The sequence below is a fragment of the Quercus robur genome, chromosome 8, assembly GCF_932294415.1.
Source record: "Quercus robur chromosome 8, dhQueRobu3.1, whole genome shotgun sequence".
NCBI lineage: Eukaryota > Viridiplantae > Streptophyta > Magnoliopsida > Fagales > Fagaceae > Quercus > Quercus robur.
The window spans coordinates 53902507-53923743 of record NC_065541.1 but is presented as its reverse complement, the minus strand read 5'-3'; the positions used below and the strand labels follow the sequence as shown (position 1 = coordinate 53923743).

Below are 21237 nucleotides of genomic sequence, written 5' to 3'. Positions count from 1 at the left end.
TTTTTTTTTTTTTTTTTTTAATCTCTCATTACAAAGTCTTCTCTCTCCCTTTTATATCTTTGGTTGAATTTTGATTTAGGTTAATACTTAGTTTTTTTTTTGGGAAATAGGAATTTGAGTTTATATCAAAACACAATCTATATGGCTATGAATTAGAATATGCCTACCAATTGTTTGAACAATAAATTATGATGAAGTCTATCTTTTATTTCTTTGGTTTCATTTTAATTTTGGTTAAGATAAATTTGTAATTTTGTGATGAGTTTTGATTACATGATATCTCCTTATTCCTTAAGAGAGAGTTGAAACTTATAAAGTTTAGTTGTATATTAGGTTAATATAACACACTACAACAAAAGTTAGAAAGATAAGGTTCACTATAAAAAAATATTAATCAAACATACAAAAAATAATAGAATGATATATTTGTAGAGATAAAAAGATAAAAAATACTTGTAGAAATCTTTTTTAAAAAATGACAATACTTGAAATAAGTGTTACTTTTTATATATTACACCCTATTTTATATATATATATTCTCACACATCACGTGAGCATGCAGCTAGTTAAACTAATTCTCAACTCTATTTTAATTCACACACATGGGCATCTTTCAACTGTAAAAGCTATAAAATAGAGCCTCAGAACACAGCACCTCCATAAGTATCTTTGAACACCTGTGTCACTCAGTTCAAAAGAACCATCACACTGTCCTCCATATTGGAGGACCACCTTTGACCAAACCTACTAGATCCTTAGAAACGAGGCTTATTTACATGCTCCAATCTTCCTTTGTGTACAAGGAATACTAGATAACAAGTAAAATGTTTTTCTTCCAACCATTGTCTGCACAATTATAAGCTTACAGTTGCCTTTAATTATGGCCCTGATGTCAACCAGGGCCATTGCTATGCCTTCGGAGGACCCATGAGCCCTACTTAAAGTTCATATGCTTTCTAATAAAGCAATTGTTATTGGAGCAGCATTGAGAGAAAGTGATGAGAAACAGTGAAAGAAAAAATAAGAGCAACATGTATAGATGAAATGGCGAGAAAGAGAGAAAATTGACTATAAACTGAATAAAGACGAGAGAGAGAAGGGAGAAAAAGAAGCATGAAGCATTTGAATAGGAGACTCAACCAGAAATGGTAAATAGCACCATGTATGCTTGGTAAATAATAATTTTTTTATAGATTATTTAAAGTGGGAGAGGGACTCAAAATCTGGACATTTTCATTGGAAACATCTGACAATGCCATTGAACCTTCAAGACAAATGTAAATAATGAATTACAGCTATATGTTTAGATATTTAGTGAGTTATTCAAATTATTAAATCCCACAATAAAATTTACTAGGAAGCTTATATCAATTCTAAACTTGGATGGGTTATATTCAAAACATTGTATTCACAGGCCTATTCAAGAACAAAATAATTTAATTGAGCTTGATTTATTTATTAAATTAATCCAAAATAAGGATTTGAATTTGGCTTGTTTTTCAATAAATACTGTAAACAAGTTTTTTGGTTTAAGTTAAGCTTATGTTGTCACAGCTTTGACCTAGAAAAAACTACCATATTAGGTAGGACCACCATGAGCCAAGTTCCTAGTTGAATTGAAGCTATTCAATCTTTTGAATGAAAGTATTTTTAGTTGTAATGAGGATGAGAGGATTTGAATCTCAAACATCTCCATTCAAAACACCAAGAGATACCAGTTAACAACAAGAGTGTTGGCAAGCGCCGATTCTTATTTCTTGATAAAGACATAAAGCCAAATTACATTTTCAGCAAGGAAAATACTTGCCTTCCACATAATTAATACTCAATGTTAAACCAGGAATCTGAGATAATTTTCAATAGTCATCATTGGCATTCACTCCTGAGGTGATGGCTGTGGAAACATAACATTAGTATGCATTGACATTTTTGTGTTGTACAGGATGAAAAGCGATTGAAAGAAGCCGGCCAGTTTGCAAATGCGTGCGGTGCTATCACAGTGACAAAGAGAGGAGCCATACCTGCACTCCCTACTAAAGAAGCTGTTCTTCAAATTCTATCTCAAGTCTCAGCTTGATTCAACCATGCCCATGTGGAGGGAAGGGAAGGGATGCTTAGGTTTTGGAGGCTTAATATTAGTAATATATAATCATTAGGTCTTAATTAAGTTGTCTAGTACTGGTTTTTCTTTTATCGAATTCTATCTGATGGTGGGTTATGATGTTTTGGACCCACTATATGATTTATTTTTTAGCTATGCATATAAATATCCAGAGCATTGTTGGAAGCTTTTTTCTTTTTCTATTTTTTTAGATGGTTACAATTTGTAGTTAACCCTATAGTGTGAACCATTTTTTCCTTAAGCCCAAAGTACTTTGTACAGAGAAGGAGCCAATTAAAACACATCAAATTCTAAAATTTTAATGGCAAAAGTCTCTATCGAATAGGCTACTCAGCACATGATATTAAAATTTTTTTAGGAGGTTACTCCACAGTAGCCTTAATTAAAGGAGTTCTTCTCAAAAAATAAAATAAAATTTTATATATATATATATAGGAGCGTACCTTCCCAAAATAGAATGTTTAAAATACAAGGAATGGCCATAAGTCTTTCCTGATATGACTCTGTAATGCTAATATTAAGTCTTTCACATGTTAATGTATATAAAAAATAATAATAAATAAATAAAATAAAATATAAAAACATTGTTTTAAACATTGTATTATTATATTATAAAATATAACATAATAATAAATATAATAATAATATTTAAGTCTTGTTTCATTACTTTTGGAGTTATTTCCCGAACATAAAAAACACTTGACCCATGAATAACTGAAAGACGACCCTTAAATGGAGGGGTTTTAAACTTTTACCCTCTTATTTTTTTTACCTTTCTGAAATTCATTCTTGAAAACAAGTTTCAAAAAGTGACTGCCTAAAGCTTATGAAAACAAACAGTAAACCTTAATACCTTGTTGATGTCTCAGAAGATTACATGAATGGCAGTAACCCTAGACAGAAACTGAAAACTTCCTCCTGCATATCTAGAACAAAGAAATAAACTCAAGAATATAAAAAGGCCTAGAAGGACCATTGGACTATTATAATAAAATGAAATATATATATACCAAGATACAATATTCCCATAGTAAACTTGATAACTATAATCAAAGCTGTCACTTTCAGCAAACAATATATCAAGCTATTGGCAGTCAGCAGTACAATTGCCTGAGGGAGTGCAACATTTTAGTTGTACCACAATCTAGTACAGATTATTGGAAATAGACTTACTAATAATGTATTATATTTGCAAAGATGTGGCTTAATTTTAAGAGTAAGACCATCAATTCTGTAAGCGAGAGCGCTTTGTTCTCCCTTCTGGTGGTCCAATGAACAACTCAGTTTCCACATCAGAACTTGGACTACTTTCTTCATAAGGTAAAATTTCTCTCTGCTCATTTGATCCTTGCTGTGGTTGAATACCACACTGCAAAGAGATGTTAAAGGTAACTTTAAAAAGAAATTTTAAAAAAAAAATCATAATACAAGTCAAGCAATAACTGGTATTGCATATAAGGTTCTGGCAAGAATCTAGATCTTGCCTAGAGAAATAAGTTATAAAGCAGATGACTGGTACTTGTTTTTATTTTTCAATACTGGATTGTTCAAAACATTAAATCTCAAAAAAATATTGAGATTAATTATATTGTTTGCCATTTCCTTACCAAATGGAGCAATATGTTTCCTCAAAAGTCAAATATAATACCATCAACAAGAAGAATAAAAGAATACTAGTACTAATAATAATAATTGCAAAAGTTCACCTTCTCACATAGCCTTGCATTTTCAGCTGCTAGGACTTTTTCCTGAAGAAAAATTATAAAATAGAACATATACTAGTCAGCAACAACTGAAGAATTGTGTTAAGAAAAAAACTTATGGTGCTGCAATATTTCAGTGCCAGGAACTCAACAAAAAAAAATCTGGGAAACTTCTTTCTAGGCAACAAAACTTGAAATCACCTTGTTGGGCCTACATATCAATCAATTTAAAACTTTACCTTTTCCTTTAGTTGCTCAATTTGTTCCTTGAAAACCTGAGCCTGAAAGTATAGACCAAGATAAAAGCATGTTAAACTACCATTTAGTAAAATATCATGAAAGCCAAGTTAGGGATTTTATAATTAACCTTTCTAGCTCTAATGCTGCTTACGCTCCTCTCTAACTGTTCTTCTATCTGTTGGAGTTCTTCAAGGGAGCATGTTCCTAGACCTTCTCCTAGGAGTCTCCTGAGGTGTTCCAAATTTAAGGTTCATAAAATCCTTTGAATGTAAATGTCTTAATACAACAAATTCAAACAGTATGTTAAAGAATAATAAAAATATTAAACTAGGTCTGCAACCGTTTTGAAACTTCAAGATGCTCAATCTTCTTCATCATGGTTGCTGCTTCATGCTTTAAATGCTGCCAATGTAAAATCACTATCAGCCAAGAGATCAAAAAATGAAGTGTGACCAGAACCAGGAGTAGTGAACACAAAAAGAACAGAACATTTGGAATCTTCTTGATGAAAAATATAGAGTACTCTTTTTTTTTTTTGACAAGTTAAAGACATGTATATAGAGTATTCTATATATGTATCAATCTCATAAGTAATAAACATTTTAATTTATAGGCAATGTCAACTCTCAAATGCCAGTTCTGTATAACAGCAAACAATTAGCATCACAAGGATGAGATTGTAGCTTATAGCATATCAGAGGTGAGAAGCATTTAGGCTTTTCAAGATTGGTATAGTGGTCTATTTAGGGCTACAATAGCATCTTAAAAGCAAGATAAACCTAAGGGGGATATGGCCAGGTCAAATAATTTGGTGGCAGAGTTGCTGTACAAAATTTTTTCCCAAATAATTTAAGAAATTAGTACAATCAGAGGAAAAGGGGGCATAACCTGCATGTTTTGTTCAATTGATTTGCTGTTGGTTTGAGTGTCTTTTGTATGCCGACGGTAGCGTTCTATTGTCTCCTGCATGCTGAGAATCAAGTCCAATATACTGCAATCAGCACATCTTTTCCCAAAACTTAAAAAAGTATTATCTACAACAATTGCATTAAAATTCAATCATACAAAGGTTGGGGTCAACTATCATCCAAAATAGATAAGTATGCCATCAAAAACTGGCTTCTCCTATAACAAAGGAAACCCCAAACAACCTGATATGTTGTTAGGAACATATCATCAGCTTATCAGAAACACTGATAATCAAGTTTTCAAGCATAGTCAAATATAGAATATACAGTTAACCAAGCCTGCATTACAAATTTTTACTTATGTACATAACATCAATTAATTTCATGCAATTACATATCCAAACAAGCAAGTAATTTCTTGAATAACAAAAAAAGCTAAAAACAAAAACTGTACAGACATAAAAAATTATGAATTATCAATAAAAAGATTGATTAGTCAAACAACATTATAAAGGTAATGTTTAATGTTAATAACATTTTTTAATTCTCTATATAAATTATTATCATTTTGTTGTTTACTTCTAGCAGCTTCTGTCCTTATATAAATAAAACTCATGATGACAAACAAGCCTAACCTCATAACTAAGAGGCACAAACGGATTATAGCCAAGCAAATAAACACAAACAATTAGGGACTCGATATAAATTAAAATGGCTCTTTAATCAACACCAGATATCGCAAAACTAAATCCAGAGAAATAGCCATATCATTCAAAGCATTTCCTCCAACAAGACCAACAACACTATACAGTTCCAGAATGCCTGGAATATGCACAAACCCTACTCCCAAGATCATCAATATGAGAAATTCCAAATAACCTTGGACTTTGGTTAAATAACTAGTAAGGCATACCACTATCCAAAGATAACAAAATTCAATATAATAAATTTGGTATAAAAGAACCAAACAAAATCTGTACAGAGGTAAGTGAGATTGACTTGATTTGAAAAGTGAAGGGGCTAATTTGAAACAATTAATAATTGAGGTAGTAAATTAGTGATTATAAATTGACACTATTAATACTTAATAGTTGAGGTACCGAATTAATAATTTAACCTAAAATTTTCTTTCCAAGCTTTAGATAGTTGGTGCCTAATTCTCTTATTTCTATGGTTTTGCCCAGATCTAATCATCTGAATTATTAGGGCAGGCAAAATTTTCTTCTTGATTTCAATATTTTACAATTTCTCTAGTGTAAAATATGTTTTCAACAATGATCTTCACGTTGCTCGTTTATTCTGATCCACCATGCTAAAGATTCTCCATTGCAGGTAATTTCTTTGAATAAGTGGCACACTAATTTATTCTCTAAACTCTTCAACCCACAAGCGTTGCAGGTCATTTCTTTGAATAAGTGGCACACTAATTTATTCTTCATACTCCTCAATCCACATGAGGGTTTTTGGAGGCTCCCAATACAACACAGCTGAAAACCATTACAAATTGCAGATTTCATACAAGATTCTTCAAGCAACATGTACTGTTCTCACCCTAGCTATGACATTTGGCTGTCCAATAAATAGTTGGAATTAAAAACGTAGAAGGGTGCTTACAAGCTTGATGCTTTACAAAGCAATCTCTTTGGGATTTTTTTTTTTTTTCATTTTTTTAATTGGTAAATTACACGCCTACCCAATGGGATTTGAAATCACAATCAAACCTAAAACTTACAAGGAGAGGGGTACCAATTAAGCAAGAGCTCATTGGCACACTTAATATCAATTTGATGGCTTTTGGCTATTCTAATTTTGAACGTCAACATATCAAGACACAATACTAGTCAAGGCCCAAATCCGTCATCCTAGTTTAGGTTCATTGTACTAAAACCAACTTATAGTGCAAGCAAAGCAAGAAAATCGTAATCTAACTTAATAATAACTTTAATTGTAGTGCAAATAAAGAAACCCTTATTTTAGTAGAGTTAGGCTAAGTTCTGTTCTCTCTTTTCGTATCTCTAACAGCTTATTTCTCTCTATATATGTCTCTAATAGGTTCATTGTAACACAATGTAAAAATGTAACATCAAGGCTTTATGCTGTGAATGTAAGCCATTAACCAAACCACATCAATCCTACACACTCTCTCTCTCTCAACATCAAATAGATATGTCTGACTTCTAATATGGTATCAAAGCTACTATCTTAGGATTACTTGCCTTTTCACCATAAGATCTACCCCATCTATACACTGAATTTATTCACCAACTATACAATCAGATTCATTCACCAACTATACAATCAAATCTCTTGAAAGCCGATTTAGAAGATGCCAAAAGAACTACTCACGAAATCAACTTTCACATGTCACCAAAAGGTCCTACCATGTGCCCCACAGTCCCCCACACAACCACTCGCTCATACGCCTGACAGGATTGGATGCACCCCTCAAAACAACAACAGAATTGTTCATAGCAATGTCATCATCCTGGCTGTTAGTGTTGCTGTCATCGACCACTCAACACTTTTCTATGTCGTTACATCATTTCAACCACTAGTGCAACCATCATCAATCACAGCAATTGCCCTCCAACCACCTTCCACCACCGTCTGTTAACACTAACATATATTTCGTCTTCAAATTTCTTCCTTGATGGTGGGTGTTAAAGACATCAAGCTCAATCTTAGTCTAAGATCAAAGTTCACATCTCATTCTAAATTCATTGTACCAAGACTTATTTAGAGTGCAAGTTATCCTAATTCTGCTTGTAGTAACTATACTTATGATGCAAGTGAAGTAACTCCAGAGTTAGCCAAAGATTTAGTCTCTATATTATATATATGCCTCCAACAATCTCATTGTAACAAATAATATAAGGCAGTAAAAATGTAGCAATTAAGGGTTAGAAACTCTCTCAAAACTTTATTTGTATTCGGTTTCCGTATTGGGTTTTCTTGGTATGGAAAAATGATTTTACTTGATATGGAAGGAGAGAGGAATCCTTATTGGAGTAATAATTTGGTAATCCTTGTCCTTCATGGAATAAAATTAAAATTTTATAAATAGACATTGTTACAAAAAGTTTAGTGGTTTTAGTCCCATGTAAGGCATCTGTCCAAATTAGTCCTTGTGTCAGGAATGATGTAGTATTGTTTTTGGGGTTGAAGATGCCCACTTTTGTGAGTTTATTTATTGTATGAGTGTGAGGGAGTTATTGGGTATATTGTGCCTTTGGGATTGTGAGCTTGTATTTGTGAGATTTGTAAGTTGGTTTATGTTTGTGAGAGTTTTGTTATTGTAATCCACATCGTTAATAGTGATTTTTTTTTTTTTTTTGGACAAGAAAGATGTATATTCAAGAAGCTACCTTATGCTAAAAAAGCATAAGGCAAACCATAGACTACAAAAAGAGAAACAAAAAAACAGAGAAAAAGCTAATTACAAAGGAGAGAACTAAGGAACAAAGGGAGAGAATCACTATAGGTGAGTCTCCAAGCCCTAAACCAATCAAAAAGGGAACCATTGAAAAGTTTGATGACCAATCAACTGGTCATCGAAACTTTCCATGTCCTCAAAAGTCCATTCATCTCGCTACCTCCAAATACACCACATCAAGCATAACATAACTAAATTTCCCAACCAATTCCACCAACCAAAAAGATTATCTGCAATTGATCTTGGCAAGGCCCATAAAACCCCAAAAGATCTAAAAACTAAGCTCCACAACCAATAAGCCTTTTCACAATGAAGTAGCAAATGATCCACTGTCTCCCCATTACAACGACACATGATGCACTAGTCAACAAAATCAAAGTCTCTACCTCACAAATTGTCGCCGGTAAGAATCTTATCCCAAGTTGTGGTCCAAACAAAGAAAGAAACATGCTGAGGAGCCTTAACCTTCCAAATATCTTTCCAAGGAAAGACAATGGGCAAGGGACTTCATAACTTATTGTAAAACAAGTGGATGTCAAAATCCCCATTCTTCGTCAACTCCCATTTCATTCAATCTCCATTCTCAGTTGGAGGTAAATTAGATCCCAAGATACAAAGGAATTCATCCACAACACCCATCTCTCAATCATTTGGTTCTTGAATGAAACAAACATCCCAATTTCTCCGTTCCTCTATCCACAACCGTTCAAGAGAAGAGTCCACAGAGGCCTCTATTAGTAGCAAATTTTGACTCGCATAGCCCATGAATATAGGCTTGGAGTTAGTATAGAACCATGTTAAATATTGTTATCTTGTACGGACATGTTTATTTTTTATTTGTGTGCATTTACTTCCACTAAAACTAAATAGTAATAAACAAGTATTAAAGCTGAAGGTGTAGCTTGATATGAAGTTTGTAAGAAATTGACTTGAGATACGCGCACAAATTTTAGTTTTGGTGATTGCATTGATTGATTGAAACCCCTATTTAGAGCCTGGATAAATAGACCAAACATTTGAAATTTGTATGAAAAATTGAGTGTGAGAGGGGGGGACTGGTTAGTGATTGGCAATGGCAGTGAGAGAGAGACCATGCTCTAGGATTAGTGCAAGTCACAAAGATGTAACTATGATACCATATAACAAAATGCAAGACATAATTCAAATACCATATTATAAAAAGAAATAAAGAGAAGAGATAGCACAATAGATTAATTTTGACCTTATATGTCACATTTACAATGGTTACTTCTTGATTCTTAAGCCGTGTGTGTTAGAATGAATCCATTGATAGGTTATATAGTAGAGTACCCCTAGGCTACCCTTGGACTAAATTCTAGAAATACAATACTTGTAGTATAAACGGATTACTTATACCACAAGAAGGATTAGGATTCCTGGTAAAATAAATTTGGACTGGGATAATAAAGATTTGAATAATTCGATAGGTTTAGAACTTGATATCTCTAGAAACTAAGATTGCAAGTTTGGAGGGAGAGTAGATGATAAGAAGATAAAAGAGAGAAGAGGGAATGGAATAGTTATCCATTTCTTTTGTTATGATGTTGTAAATAATAAAAAGGAGGGGAAATATGTAGGGTTACCTCTACTTATTTAATAGGAGAAAAGTGATAAGTGTTTGTTTAAACATCATTAAATTTTAATAAATTATTAAAAATAAAAAGTAAAATACAAAAAAAAAAAAAAAAAAAAAATCATCAAGGAAGATATCCATTATTAATAAATTATAAAAAATAAATAGTAAAATAGTAACTTTCATAATTGCACCTTATGTAGATTATCCATAACCTACAAAATCCAATCAGCCTAACTTCTCAGTTGAACTTGGCTTCCCAACTGAATCAATCACATTTTATTTTATCCATGATTATCTTTCTTCTACAATGTTTTAACCAAAAGTTCCTCTTTACTTTTTCTCCAACACAAGGATCCACCTTTAACCGTCAGACCAATCAATGTGTAGAAATTTTCGAAAGTCTTCTCTCCCTTCGTTACTACTAAACCCCCTTCAATAACTTTCATCACTCCAGCTTATATAGAATATCCATAACCTAAAGAATCCAATCAGCTTAACAAAATCAATTTTCTTTCAAGTTCAAGCACGTGTCTCACATTACCTAAGACTTTCACGATCATATCAAACATCTTTACTTTAATTGTACCTATCCTCATAACTTTACATTCCATATTATTAGCCTAACACAACCTTAATAAAAAACCGCGTACATGTCAAACCAATCTTTACTTTTGCTAACCCAAAGAACATCATTACAATCATCATCTTCACTATTTGTTGCAACAATTGTAGTATTTAGAGACTGACTATCACTACTTTTCATTTAACTCTTCTAACTTAGTTCTCAACTTCTTTGCATTGATACCGGTTATACCCTAACCAATGACAATAGTAGCATTCCACATCATTAATATCCTTGGTCTAGATTTTGATCTTGAGTTCTCCCGATCAGTCCACGAGACTAACTCCTACTGCAACTTGAATCGGGCTTCACCACAAATTCCCTAGATTTTGAATCATTCACTAACTTATTGACCTCTCCATCAAAATTGTTTTCGTCTCTTCTAATTTCAATTTCTACTTACCAACTAATAGTGTAGTCACCATGGTATCATACAAAGGAAGGAATGAGGCTAAAAGCAACAAAGTTAGTGCTTGATTATAATTTGTATCCCTCTTCCTCAATTTTAGCCTTCACCTTAAAAATTGAGTAATAAATCTATTAATAGGATTCAAATGATCTCAAATGTCAGTACCTCCCTCCCTCCATTCTTAGCTGATATAACTTTTTGCTTCAAGTACAACCAATTTCTCAATGACTTTGACATATATATCCTCTAAATATATATATATATATATATATTTTTTTTGGAACAAGTCTCATTCAACATGATATGCTTTACTTTTAGGGCTAGACACAAACGAAAAGTATTCAATGCCTACATCTCAAGCTTTTCTAATTCATCATTAGACATTGTGGCTTACTCTTTTTTACTTTTCATAAAATGCCTTAATGAATCTTTGTTGCACCAAATGTCTTTGACAATACTTTTCCACACGCAAATAATAAAATAGCAAAAACCACAACACAAAATTTAATGTGCTTCGGAAAACTTTTATGCCCACATCCACAAGCAATGCAAACATAAAATCCGCTATCAATAATAATCTAAGAATTACAACTACACTCATAAAATGTCATTAACTCTCACAAATATAAAACGAACCCAAAGTCCTAGTACACCCAAAAGTACCTCACACCAACACCACACTAGACAAAGTAACAAGCATGCACAACAAAGCTATACCACTTAATTTCTAGGAACTATTGCACTTACCTAGTTCTTTTTTAATCAATGAGGGACTAACACTCCTAATAATTATCATCCTTCTGATCGACGTAGGATTCCAAAACCAACTAAAAAACTTCAAAAATATTTCAACATGAGTTGGACTTAACACCAAAAGGGTTGATAGCTTTTGTTTATACATGGGAAATTATGAATCAGCATGTAAACAAACAAGCCATAAACCTATAGCACACGTAATAAATACACATTTGTCATACCATCATATATACAGAATATGGTATTAATTCATTAAGGACCAGGGTATACATGGTTAAGGAGAATTATTAGTTTAGAAGGAAACATTGACACCCTTGGGAGCTTGGTACTTAAAATTTTATGTACTTCATAGCCAGATTGTAGTGTTTGACCGGTAGAGATTCATAATTTTGGAAGTACCAACTAAATTCCATAAAAGAACACAGTAAATTTTAAAAGTAAAATCTCCAGACCCTATTGGGATGGCAATGTCTAAGGTTTAGTCTGTTTTTAAACCCAATCCAACCCTAATTATTTAGGGTTTCGGATTTTAGGAGGAGGTATGGGAAGGTTTAGAGTTCTAATTTTTAAACCTGCTAGGGTTTGGTAAAGGCCTGAATTTTACACCTTAGGTACCCAAACCCAACTCAATTATGCATTAAATTATTATTAAAAGATCCGTATTCTTAATTTTATTTACACAAAAGCTAGGATTTCTATAACAATTTAGGTGGTATTATGGTTTTTAAATATTTTTTGGATGGCTAGAACTTAAAGCTATGCGATGTTAAATACGTTAGAAAATTATAAATTATCATGACAAATTTTTTTTAGAAGAATTATCATGACAATTGAGTAGTTGTAGTGCTTAATCATATTTGAGTCATGCTATAAAAATGTTAATTTAGTGTAAATGTGCATACTAATGTTTTGAACCTAAGACATCTCTGCTATAAACACCAAAACGTGTTAATTAGTAAAGTTACAAAACTCTTGACTAACATGTTAGTATTCATGAATTATTTGTAATGACAAGAATGGTACTAGATGTATTGCAAATTTTACCACGTAAAATTAGGCTACAACAATGACATGATGAATATCTGTAGTTGTGCCAATTATAACATGTAATACCTATCTATTATGTGCTCTACATGGTCTCATGACTCTATTGTAGTTAAAATTGTGGAAGGATAGAAGAAATTTAGTTTTCTCTCATATGTATTTAATTGGGAGGATGGAAAATTGAGAGATAAAAAATGATAGAAAAATTAGATAATATAAATTTACTCTCATGTCCCTAGTAGTTTTTTTTTTTTTTTTTTTTTTGAATATCTTAGGGGGATTAAATTTTGGTTGGTTCGGAGAGAAAACTGCCGGACCTCACTATCCTCCCCCCCCGGCCCCCCCCCCTCTCCCGTCCCAATAAAACACACTCATTTTTAGTTCTCTCTTTTATTTCCATCCCCCACTTTTCACCCCAACTAAACAAACCCTAAATGATAAATAAATGGAGAAAATAAGAAGGGTAGATGTTCAAGTTCAGCAGGGTTTTGATTCAATCCGACCCTTTTAGTAAGAGTTGAGGTTTTTTTTTTTTTTTTTTCTTTATTAAAAAAAGGGGGGGTATGCGGTTAGTTTTAGCCTTTTAGGTTCAACTTTAAAACCTTTTAGGATTTGGGAATGCTTTAGGTTATACACCTTGAGCATCCAGACTCACCCGAGCCTACATTTCAATTATTTAAGCAACCATATTATAATTTTTTTCTTTTTTTTTAATTAGAATTTTACAACAGTAAATGTGCACCTTTCTTCTCTCTTAAAATTGAATAAGAAATTTAGGTTTTCTATACCATTGTTCCTTAATCTACAAATTGGAAAGTACGGATGTGTTACATACTGAACATGTACAAACAATAATTAAAAATGCTTGGAAAAGAGGAACGAGGAAGTGATGTGTGTTAAACTATTCTTATGTGTTGGTTTCCAAATATTTTTTTGAATACATTGAAATTAAATGTACCCGGTGAAATATATATATTTTTTGAATTCTCAATTTTTTTTATTGATTTGAACATAATGAATTATGATAGTAATTGGCTAGTTATTAGTTATAGTACTTGCTTATATTTAAACTATATTATAAATATTGTTTAAGTTAGTATAAAAGATCTCTAAAAAAGTTAGTATAGAAGCTCTAATTAATACTTGAATTTGATTAATTATATTTTATAGTTTAATTTTAGGTTACCTTGACTTGTTCCATCTTATTAATAATAAGATGAACAGTTATGTTTGGGTTAAGTTTGGCTCTTTCAAATATAAACATGATGAGTTTGAAATGAAATTCATAATTTAATAAGGTTTACACAGGTTCAGAATATTAAATATTTAATTGGTTTGAGAAGGCCTTTTTTGTCCCATCCCTAATTAGAAATTGGCATTGAGATTTGATATGAAATTCCAAATAAGATGCTCACAATATCAAACCATGTGAATTGAGGAGTCCTAGCCAAGGTTTTTTTATAAATTTAAAAAAAAAAAAAAAAAAAATCAAGGCCTCAATCATCACTGATTAATGATAATTAATTCCAACTGGCCCTTCTAGTCAAGTGGAACATTCTATTTTTTTCTCAATAAGCAAAAAATTTAAATTCAACTAATAAGATGAGAAGATTTGGGAAAGGAAAGGCTACCATATTTTATAGCCAACCTTCTGATTTGATAAATATATATACATAATTAGTTCCAAACTTACAATCAAAATGTCTAGAAACATTTTTCTTTAGTAAGATAATCAGCCATACATGTGCTTCGGCTCAAGCTTCGAATAAATTAAGATCAGGTGTTAAATAGTTGATAGTCTGTCTTAATTATGTAATAACACAATCCTATGAGAGATTACCACGTACATGAGAAAAAAGGTGCAATTAACATGGTTGGGTGGGAGCAGCTTTAGACCCTAGAACCGTATATAATATAGCTCTCAAACAAGCTTAAAGCTTCACGCTTACAGGATTCAAGGAAGGCTTAAGGCATACTTATCAAAGAAGATGATGATGATGAACTAAATTAAAAAACAAAGGGGAGGGGGGAAGCATTATGACCGTGAGGTTGCAAACTATTATCTGTCTTGTTTCATTGTCAAATCTACTGATTTTATACCTGCCTCAGATAGCTAGAGTATAACATTTGAGATTTCACATCCTACCAAAAACAATAAGGAGAGAAAATGAAGATTCACTTATTCATCCAAGAAAGATAACTAAAGCCATAATCGTATCAGGGGTATTTTTAACTAAATGTTAAAACATCATGCTCATAGGATATAAATAGAACCAAGGTTTAAACCAATTACAAATTCCACCAAAAAAAAAAAAAAAAAAAAAAATCCTTCAGTAATATAGATATGGAAGAGATTTCAACTTTCAAGGTTTTGGATGAGAATATAAGTAGTAAAATATGACATGTTAATTAAGAAAATAAGAAAAAGTATTGACCTCGGATAGAATGAATTAAAAGAATACATGTAACTGATTACAACTAGTCTGTTGAGTATCTATAGTTGTTGAATATATTCGTGTGAGTAAAGTCTCACATTAAATAATGATGAGTGGTTAATATAACATTCATACCCATTGGGCTTAGACCTTTTGGGTCAAGTGTATCTCTATATGTTATATTAACTATTCAAGAAGTCTGCCTAAGTTTTTTATCTTCACAACAATAATAGTAGACCCCAAAATTGTGGGATTAAGGTTTGATTATTGTTGTTGTTGTTTGGGTGGAGATTAGGACATGACCCTATTAGAATTGTGCCTAAGTTTTTTATCTTCACAACAACAGTAGCGGACCCCAAAATTATGGAATTAAAGTTTGATTATTGTTGTTGTTGTTTGGATGGAGATTAGGATATGGCCTTATTATAATTGATACTTACATACGGTAGTTGCATTCACATCACTACCTCTATTTATAGATAACTATGCATCCCTTGAAAATGAACATATTTGTTAGTGAACAAATGTATCCTATCCAAGAGTTATAACCTTACCCAAAAGCCACATCTTTCTATCCAAACATTACTATGCCTATGAAGTAACATTGTTTATCAAGTATGGTTATTCTATGCATGAGGTTGCACCATATTATGGTGTGATCATCCATCATGATCCTACATTAGCAAATAGTAATCTTTTTCTTTCTTCTAGCCTAAACAAAAAAAAAATTCTTTGTTGGAAATGGAATGACAATGAAATCCATCCAAAATCCCTTCAGATCCCAACCACCACCCCCGCCCCCCCCCCCCCCCCCCCCCAAAACAGAAAACTGTAGGCCTTCATTCTTTGCCACTCTCTCTCTCCCTCTCTCTCTCTCTCTCTCTCTCACTCACATATATATGTCAGCGATTCCCCTAGTACACTCCGACCCACTGTCAAAGTAACTTTTTTTTTTTTTTTTTTTTTTTGAGAAACCACTGTCCAAGTAACTTGGTGTATATATTATGCTCCACTAAAAAAGAAACCAAAGAAGTACAATGTCTTATCTACTTTATTGATAATAGAAAGCCTAAATATATTAGTGGTTAATACTTAAAAACTCGTTATAGTTCTTGTAAATCGTAAATTTTGAACCAATGGTCGAGTTGTACTTGCATATATCTGCTCCAGAACCATGTCCGGTCCAGTAAATTTCTTGGTAATTAGACCAGAAATTGTCCAGTAAGAAGATGAGATTAGTCAAAGAAACTCTAGCCTATCATCAATTGTTTCTTCTATTTGACTTATGAAGTTAAACAAACGATTGAAGAACATTAATGACAATCAAGGTTTCCATTACATGGGCTTAGTGGCGATTTAACTTTCTCTTCTGTATCTCTTTCCATGAAAGACAGACAAGAAACTAAAGCCCACTTTAGAAGGTAGAGGGGAAAAAATGGAGAAGGAAAAGATATCATGGATCATTTCTAAAATGAATGTTGATTAAGATCTGTATGTGTCACTGTGTATGTGAGAAAGAGTGAGAGCTTTCAAAGATTCTGCTTTGTATAGAGAGAGTTTACTTGAGAAATACAACCCTAAAGTGTAATAAACGATTCCAACATATGCATGAAACTTAGTACTTAATAAATGAACATAAATGATTGTCAAAAAAAAATTTAAATGAAAATAATTAAAGAATTTACTCATTTCTATATATGGGAGTGTTAAATTCATATGAGAAGACATGGAATTCCATTAAAAAAAAAAAAAGAGTAAAGAAAATATTGTAACACTAGTTGAGTAGTCCTAGAGTCCTAACCTGAAACTTGCAAATTCATAGAGCTTGCCCCTAGGAGAGAAAATTATAATTGCGACCTCAGCATCGCAAAGAACTGATAGCTCAAAGGCCTTCTTTAGCAGCCCATTTCGCCTCTTGGAGAAAGTCACTTGTCTGCTTGTGGCATTCTCTATGCGCCTCATCTGAGTCTTTCCTCTCACCATCTCTCTTCACCTTTGAGAACAAAATGAATGAAGCTCACTATATATATGACCCAAAAACACAGACACAGACACACACAAACAAATCTCTAATGCATAAAGGAGTAGTCTTTTTATTATGTTAAAAATGTGTCTAAAATTAAGAGTATGAAATATAGACAAGAAGTGAAAAAAAATTCTTACCAAATAGGCCGAGGCCCAGAAATCCCTTGATGAGAAAGAAAAGGAAGAAGGAAACAATATGTGAGGTTTGCTTGCAGAGTGCAGAACACACAGAAAAAATATTCCAGAGAGGTAGAATTCAAGAGATTACTTCAATTCAGTTTTAATAGCTGTCAGCAAGCCCCAAGAAAAAGAGAAGGATGATATATTAGTTGGGTTTACAAAATAAGCAAAAACCCAGAAAGCTTTTGAGAAAGGAAGTGGCCAGGAGAGGAAAAAAAAAAAAAGAAGGAAAAGAACTCTAGGCAAAGACCTAAAAAACCTGTGTTTATGGGGGGGGAGTTTGGTATATATCTTCTGTGACTGATTGATTCGAATACCACCATAAGACAAGAAAACAAAGCTATAATATTATATATATCTTCTTCTACTCAAAATAGTTTCAGCAACCATACAAGAAAGTGTTCGGATAAGGAAAAAAGAGTTAAAAGTGGGAACAAGAAAATCTTACCAAATAGGCAAAAACCCAGAAAGCTTTTACGCAAGAGGGGAGAAAGAAGAGACCCAAAAAAAGGTAGATTGCTAACAAAATCTAAGCCTTGCTTTTAAAGTAACCAAAAAATATATATATATCAAATACAGAAACAGAAGAAGACCCAGATAGAGATATTAATAAGAGAGATAAAATAGGAGCTTTTTTTTTGGTTGTGAATTGTGATTGATTGTCTCTTAGTAGTCCTTTCTTCTTTAGACACCACCAAAGAAGGGAAACACAGGCAACACACACCTACTTTCCTTTACCATGTAAAAAATTATAATAATTATGGTAGTGCTAAATTCAAAGGTTGCCAACGGAATACTTTCATTTTTTTTCTTATTTTGGTAAAACCCACAATAAAAAGACCCGAAAGAAGAAATTTTTTTTAATATTATTTTAATCGAATAGGAATAAATAAAGAAATAAAAAATTTTATCTTGGTGGAAAAGTCATGATGAGAGAGATGAGAGATGACTATGGTCTATATATCTATCATCCATGTCTATATATGCTAAGAAAAAAGTAAAATACTCCAAAAAGAAGAGAGAGAGAAAGAAAGTGGCAGAGTTTAATTAAGGAAAGAAAGAAAGATTAAACAATGTTTTTTGTTTTTTAATTGCAAAGATTTTTTTTTTTTTTTTCCAAATTGGATGAGAGAGAGAGAGAGAGACTGTGCGGAACAGAGCAGAGCATAGCAGAGTAGTACAAGATAGAGAACACGTCAACATCTTCCGTACGAGTGAGGTACTCAAGCAAACCAATAGGGAGCTGAAAACGCATAGAGCCAGTGATGATTTAACGTTTGTTTGTCAGATAATTGAGAGGGTGTGGGGGACAGTTTCCTTTTTTCTCATTCATTCAACTTAACCTGAGTACCTTTGTATAGTTGTATGCCACGTCAGACTTCTTCTTCTACTTTTTCTCTTTGTTTTTTTCTTGTTACTTACTCTGTTTTATTCTTTTAACGGGTAATTTCTTATATTGCACGGCAGGCGCGTGAGGTGAGGGGGGCCCTATATCTATAAATATACATATAGATATAGATTAGCTTTTAGCTGGGGGAGGTAGCTTAAGGTGGTTGCATGGAAAGTGATCAAGGTTATGTCTGGAAACAGTTGTTAAGTTTGGTACTTAGTTCACATGTAGGGAATATGTATGGATTTTCAGATTTATAAGATGTAAAAAATAAATAAATAAACAAAAAATAATACAAGATAATATTTAATTGGTTAAGTCATTTGCTTACTTTTATGGAATTATAGTAATTTAACTATTTTGAAAGAAAAATTACCGGCTAAGTTAGTATAGTTTTTCTCTCTCAAAACAATATATTAAACTTTAATCTAACAACGGTATTTATATCTTATAAAGATGATTCACAATAAGTTAAATAAGGACCAAAAACTTTTCACCTTGGGCATTGGCCCCGGACTCCAAGGAGGCTTGTCCTTGAGCGCTCCATTTCATGGATTAGGTCTTAGGAAATCTCTCATTAAAAATTATAACACTTTTATATTAGGACAAACTATAATTTAGATCAAACACAACTAATTCTCACATAGCCCAACACAACTAGTAAATTTTTTTGTCCTCAAATATGAGATTTGGAATTCAATTCTCTCTTATATTAAAAACCAATTAGTATATTGGTATAATGATAAAGAACAATTATCGAAAACAGGCAGTATAGGTTAAAATTATCTCTCAAAAGAAATGTTGAGCTTTTTATTATGGCTGTAGTGCAGTCGCATATGGGTCAATTAAAAAAGTGTTTTATTTATTTAATTTTGGAGTTCAATTAACGAGTGTCCTCAGAGTATTTATTAATGAATCATTTTAGAAAAACTTTAATACCATTTTCATGAGAAATATATATAAAAAAATAAAAAAATAAAAAAAAACCAATTCTTTTTTTTTTCCCCATAAAAATTTCTAAAAATATTTTTTTAAATCAAAGTGTTTAAGGCATCCTTTAACTTTTCTCTTGTTTTTGTTGCTTTATAATAGACTGAGAGTCATTAGATTTCTCCTTAACGGAAGTGTAACAGCACCCATTAAGAAAAGCCAGATGAGAATGTGCTCTTTTTGTCATTCTAATAAAAAATAAATTTTTATTTCATTTTTTTGTGTTTTAGTTTGTACTTAATTATTCACAACTTATGTATTGATATCATTTTTATAAAAATATATAAATTGTAGTTTTTTAAGGTGGCACAAGGGGTAAAATGACATCACTCTAATAGTCAAATGGGTATATTATAAATTTTGAAATTTGAATTACCAATTTAAAAGAAACCACAAACTTAGAGAATTTATAATAAATTTTAACTAACTTTTTTCATTAATTTAATTGATTTAAAATCATTTGAATAGGAGAATAGTAGTATTTAAAAATAAAAATAAAGTTCTAAAAAGCCATACAAGCATTCATATCAAGCTAGTTAAATTAGCATTTTAGTGAAACTATAGCTAAGCACCAATAAAAACATCATGCATCAATCACAGCACTTTAGCATTCACAAATAACAAAGGAACAGTAACCTATTACCTCTATTGAGTTACTGCTCATTAACAAAGTTTATTAAAAAAATTGTGACAGATTAGCGGATTGGCAAAGATGGAGTGCAACAGACAGTGATTGGGTTTGATGTGGAGGATTTATGCATTGCCGAATTTGGTTGATAAATGGTAGTTGATCTGAATGTTGCTAGCAGATTTGTGGCAAATCTTTGTTTGATATGAAACTGTAAAAAAAAAATTGACAGTAAACATATCATTTAAATGGAATAGATATAAAATATTGAGGTTGATGTAGTTGTCTATGAATAATAAATTAGCTAAAGTAACAAAAAAATAAATTTTTTTTAGTCAATTTAATTAAAAATTGCATTGAGCTTGGTGCTAATGCTTTATAAGTTATAAGTTGTTTATATTCATATATTATAATCGTCAGTTAAAACATATTTGTGTAAATAAATATAACATCATATTTCAAAATTTAGTACTATTTTTTTTTTTTCCTTCCCTTAAAATAGTTAGAAATCTCTACTCTACCGCCCTGCTCTCGACTCCTAGGTACGGGGTGCCATCAAACAAGTTAGGTAATTGGCCAAAATGTATACGTTTTAGTTTTTTTTTTTTTGAAAGCGTATACGTTTTAGTTTAAAGCATACAATTGAAGGCAATGTAGACATCTAAAGCCTCTCATTATTGCAGCGTAAGTAAAAGTTTAAGTTAATTTAGCTATGAATCCTATGTAGTGTAGATAGAGGTTTAGGACAAAACTTT

The 21237-nt window shown here is 32.0% G+C and overlaps 1 protein-coding gene across 4 annotated transcripts; it reads right to left on the bottom strand.

The window, feature by feature from the left end:
* Window positions 1–3074: 3074 nt before the first annotated feature.
* Window positions 3075–18258, bottom strand: LOC126697044 (MADS-box protein SOC1). 4 transcript variants are annotated; one of them, XM_050393869.1, is made up of 9 exons: window positions 17923–18258; window positions 17433–17457; window positions 17071–17262; window positions 4954–5035; window positions 4406–4467; window positions 4193–4292; window positions 4065–4106; window positions 3829–3870; window positions 3075–3491 (listed from the first exon to the last, which is right to left on the bottom strand). In XM_050393869.1, exons 3-9 carry the CDS (start codon window positions 17250–17252, stop codon window positions 3348–3350), a joined length of 654 nt encoding a protein of 217 aa, XP_050249826.1. In that variant the 5' UTR covers window positions 17253–17262; window positions 17433–17457; window positions 17923–18258; the 3' UTR covers window positions 3075–3347. The 4 variants fall into 4 exon arrangements, with proteins under 4 accessions (XP_050249826.1, XP_050249824.1, XP_050249827.1 ...); XM_050393867.1 differs by having other exon boundaries at window positions 17433–17581; window positions 17923–18255; XM_050393870.1 differs by lacking the exon at window positions 17923–18258 and adding an exon at window positions 17563–17908.
* Window positions 18259–21237: the final 2979 nt, after the last annotated feature.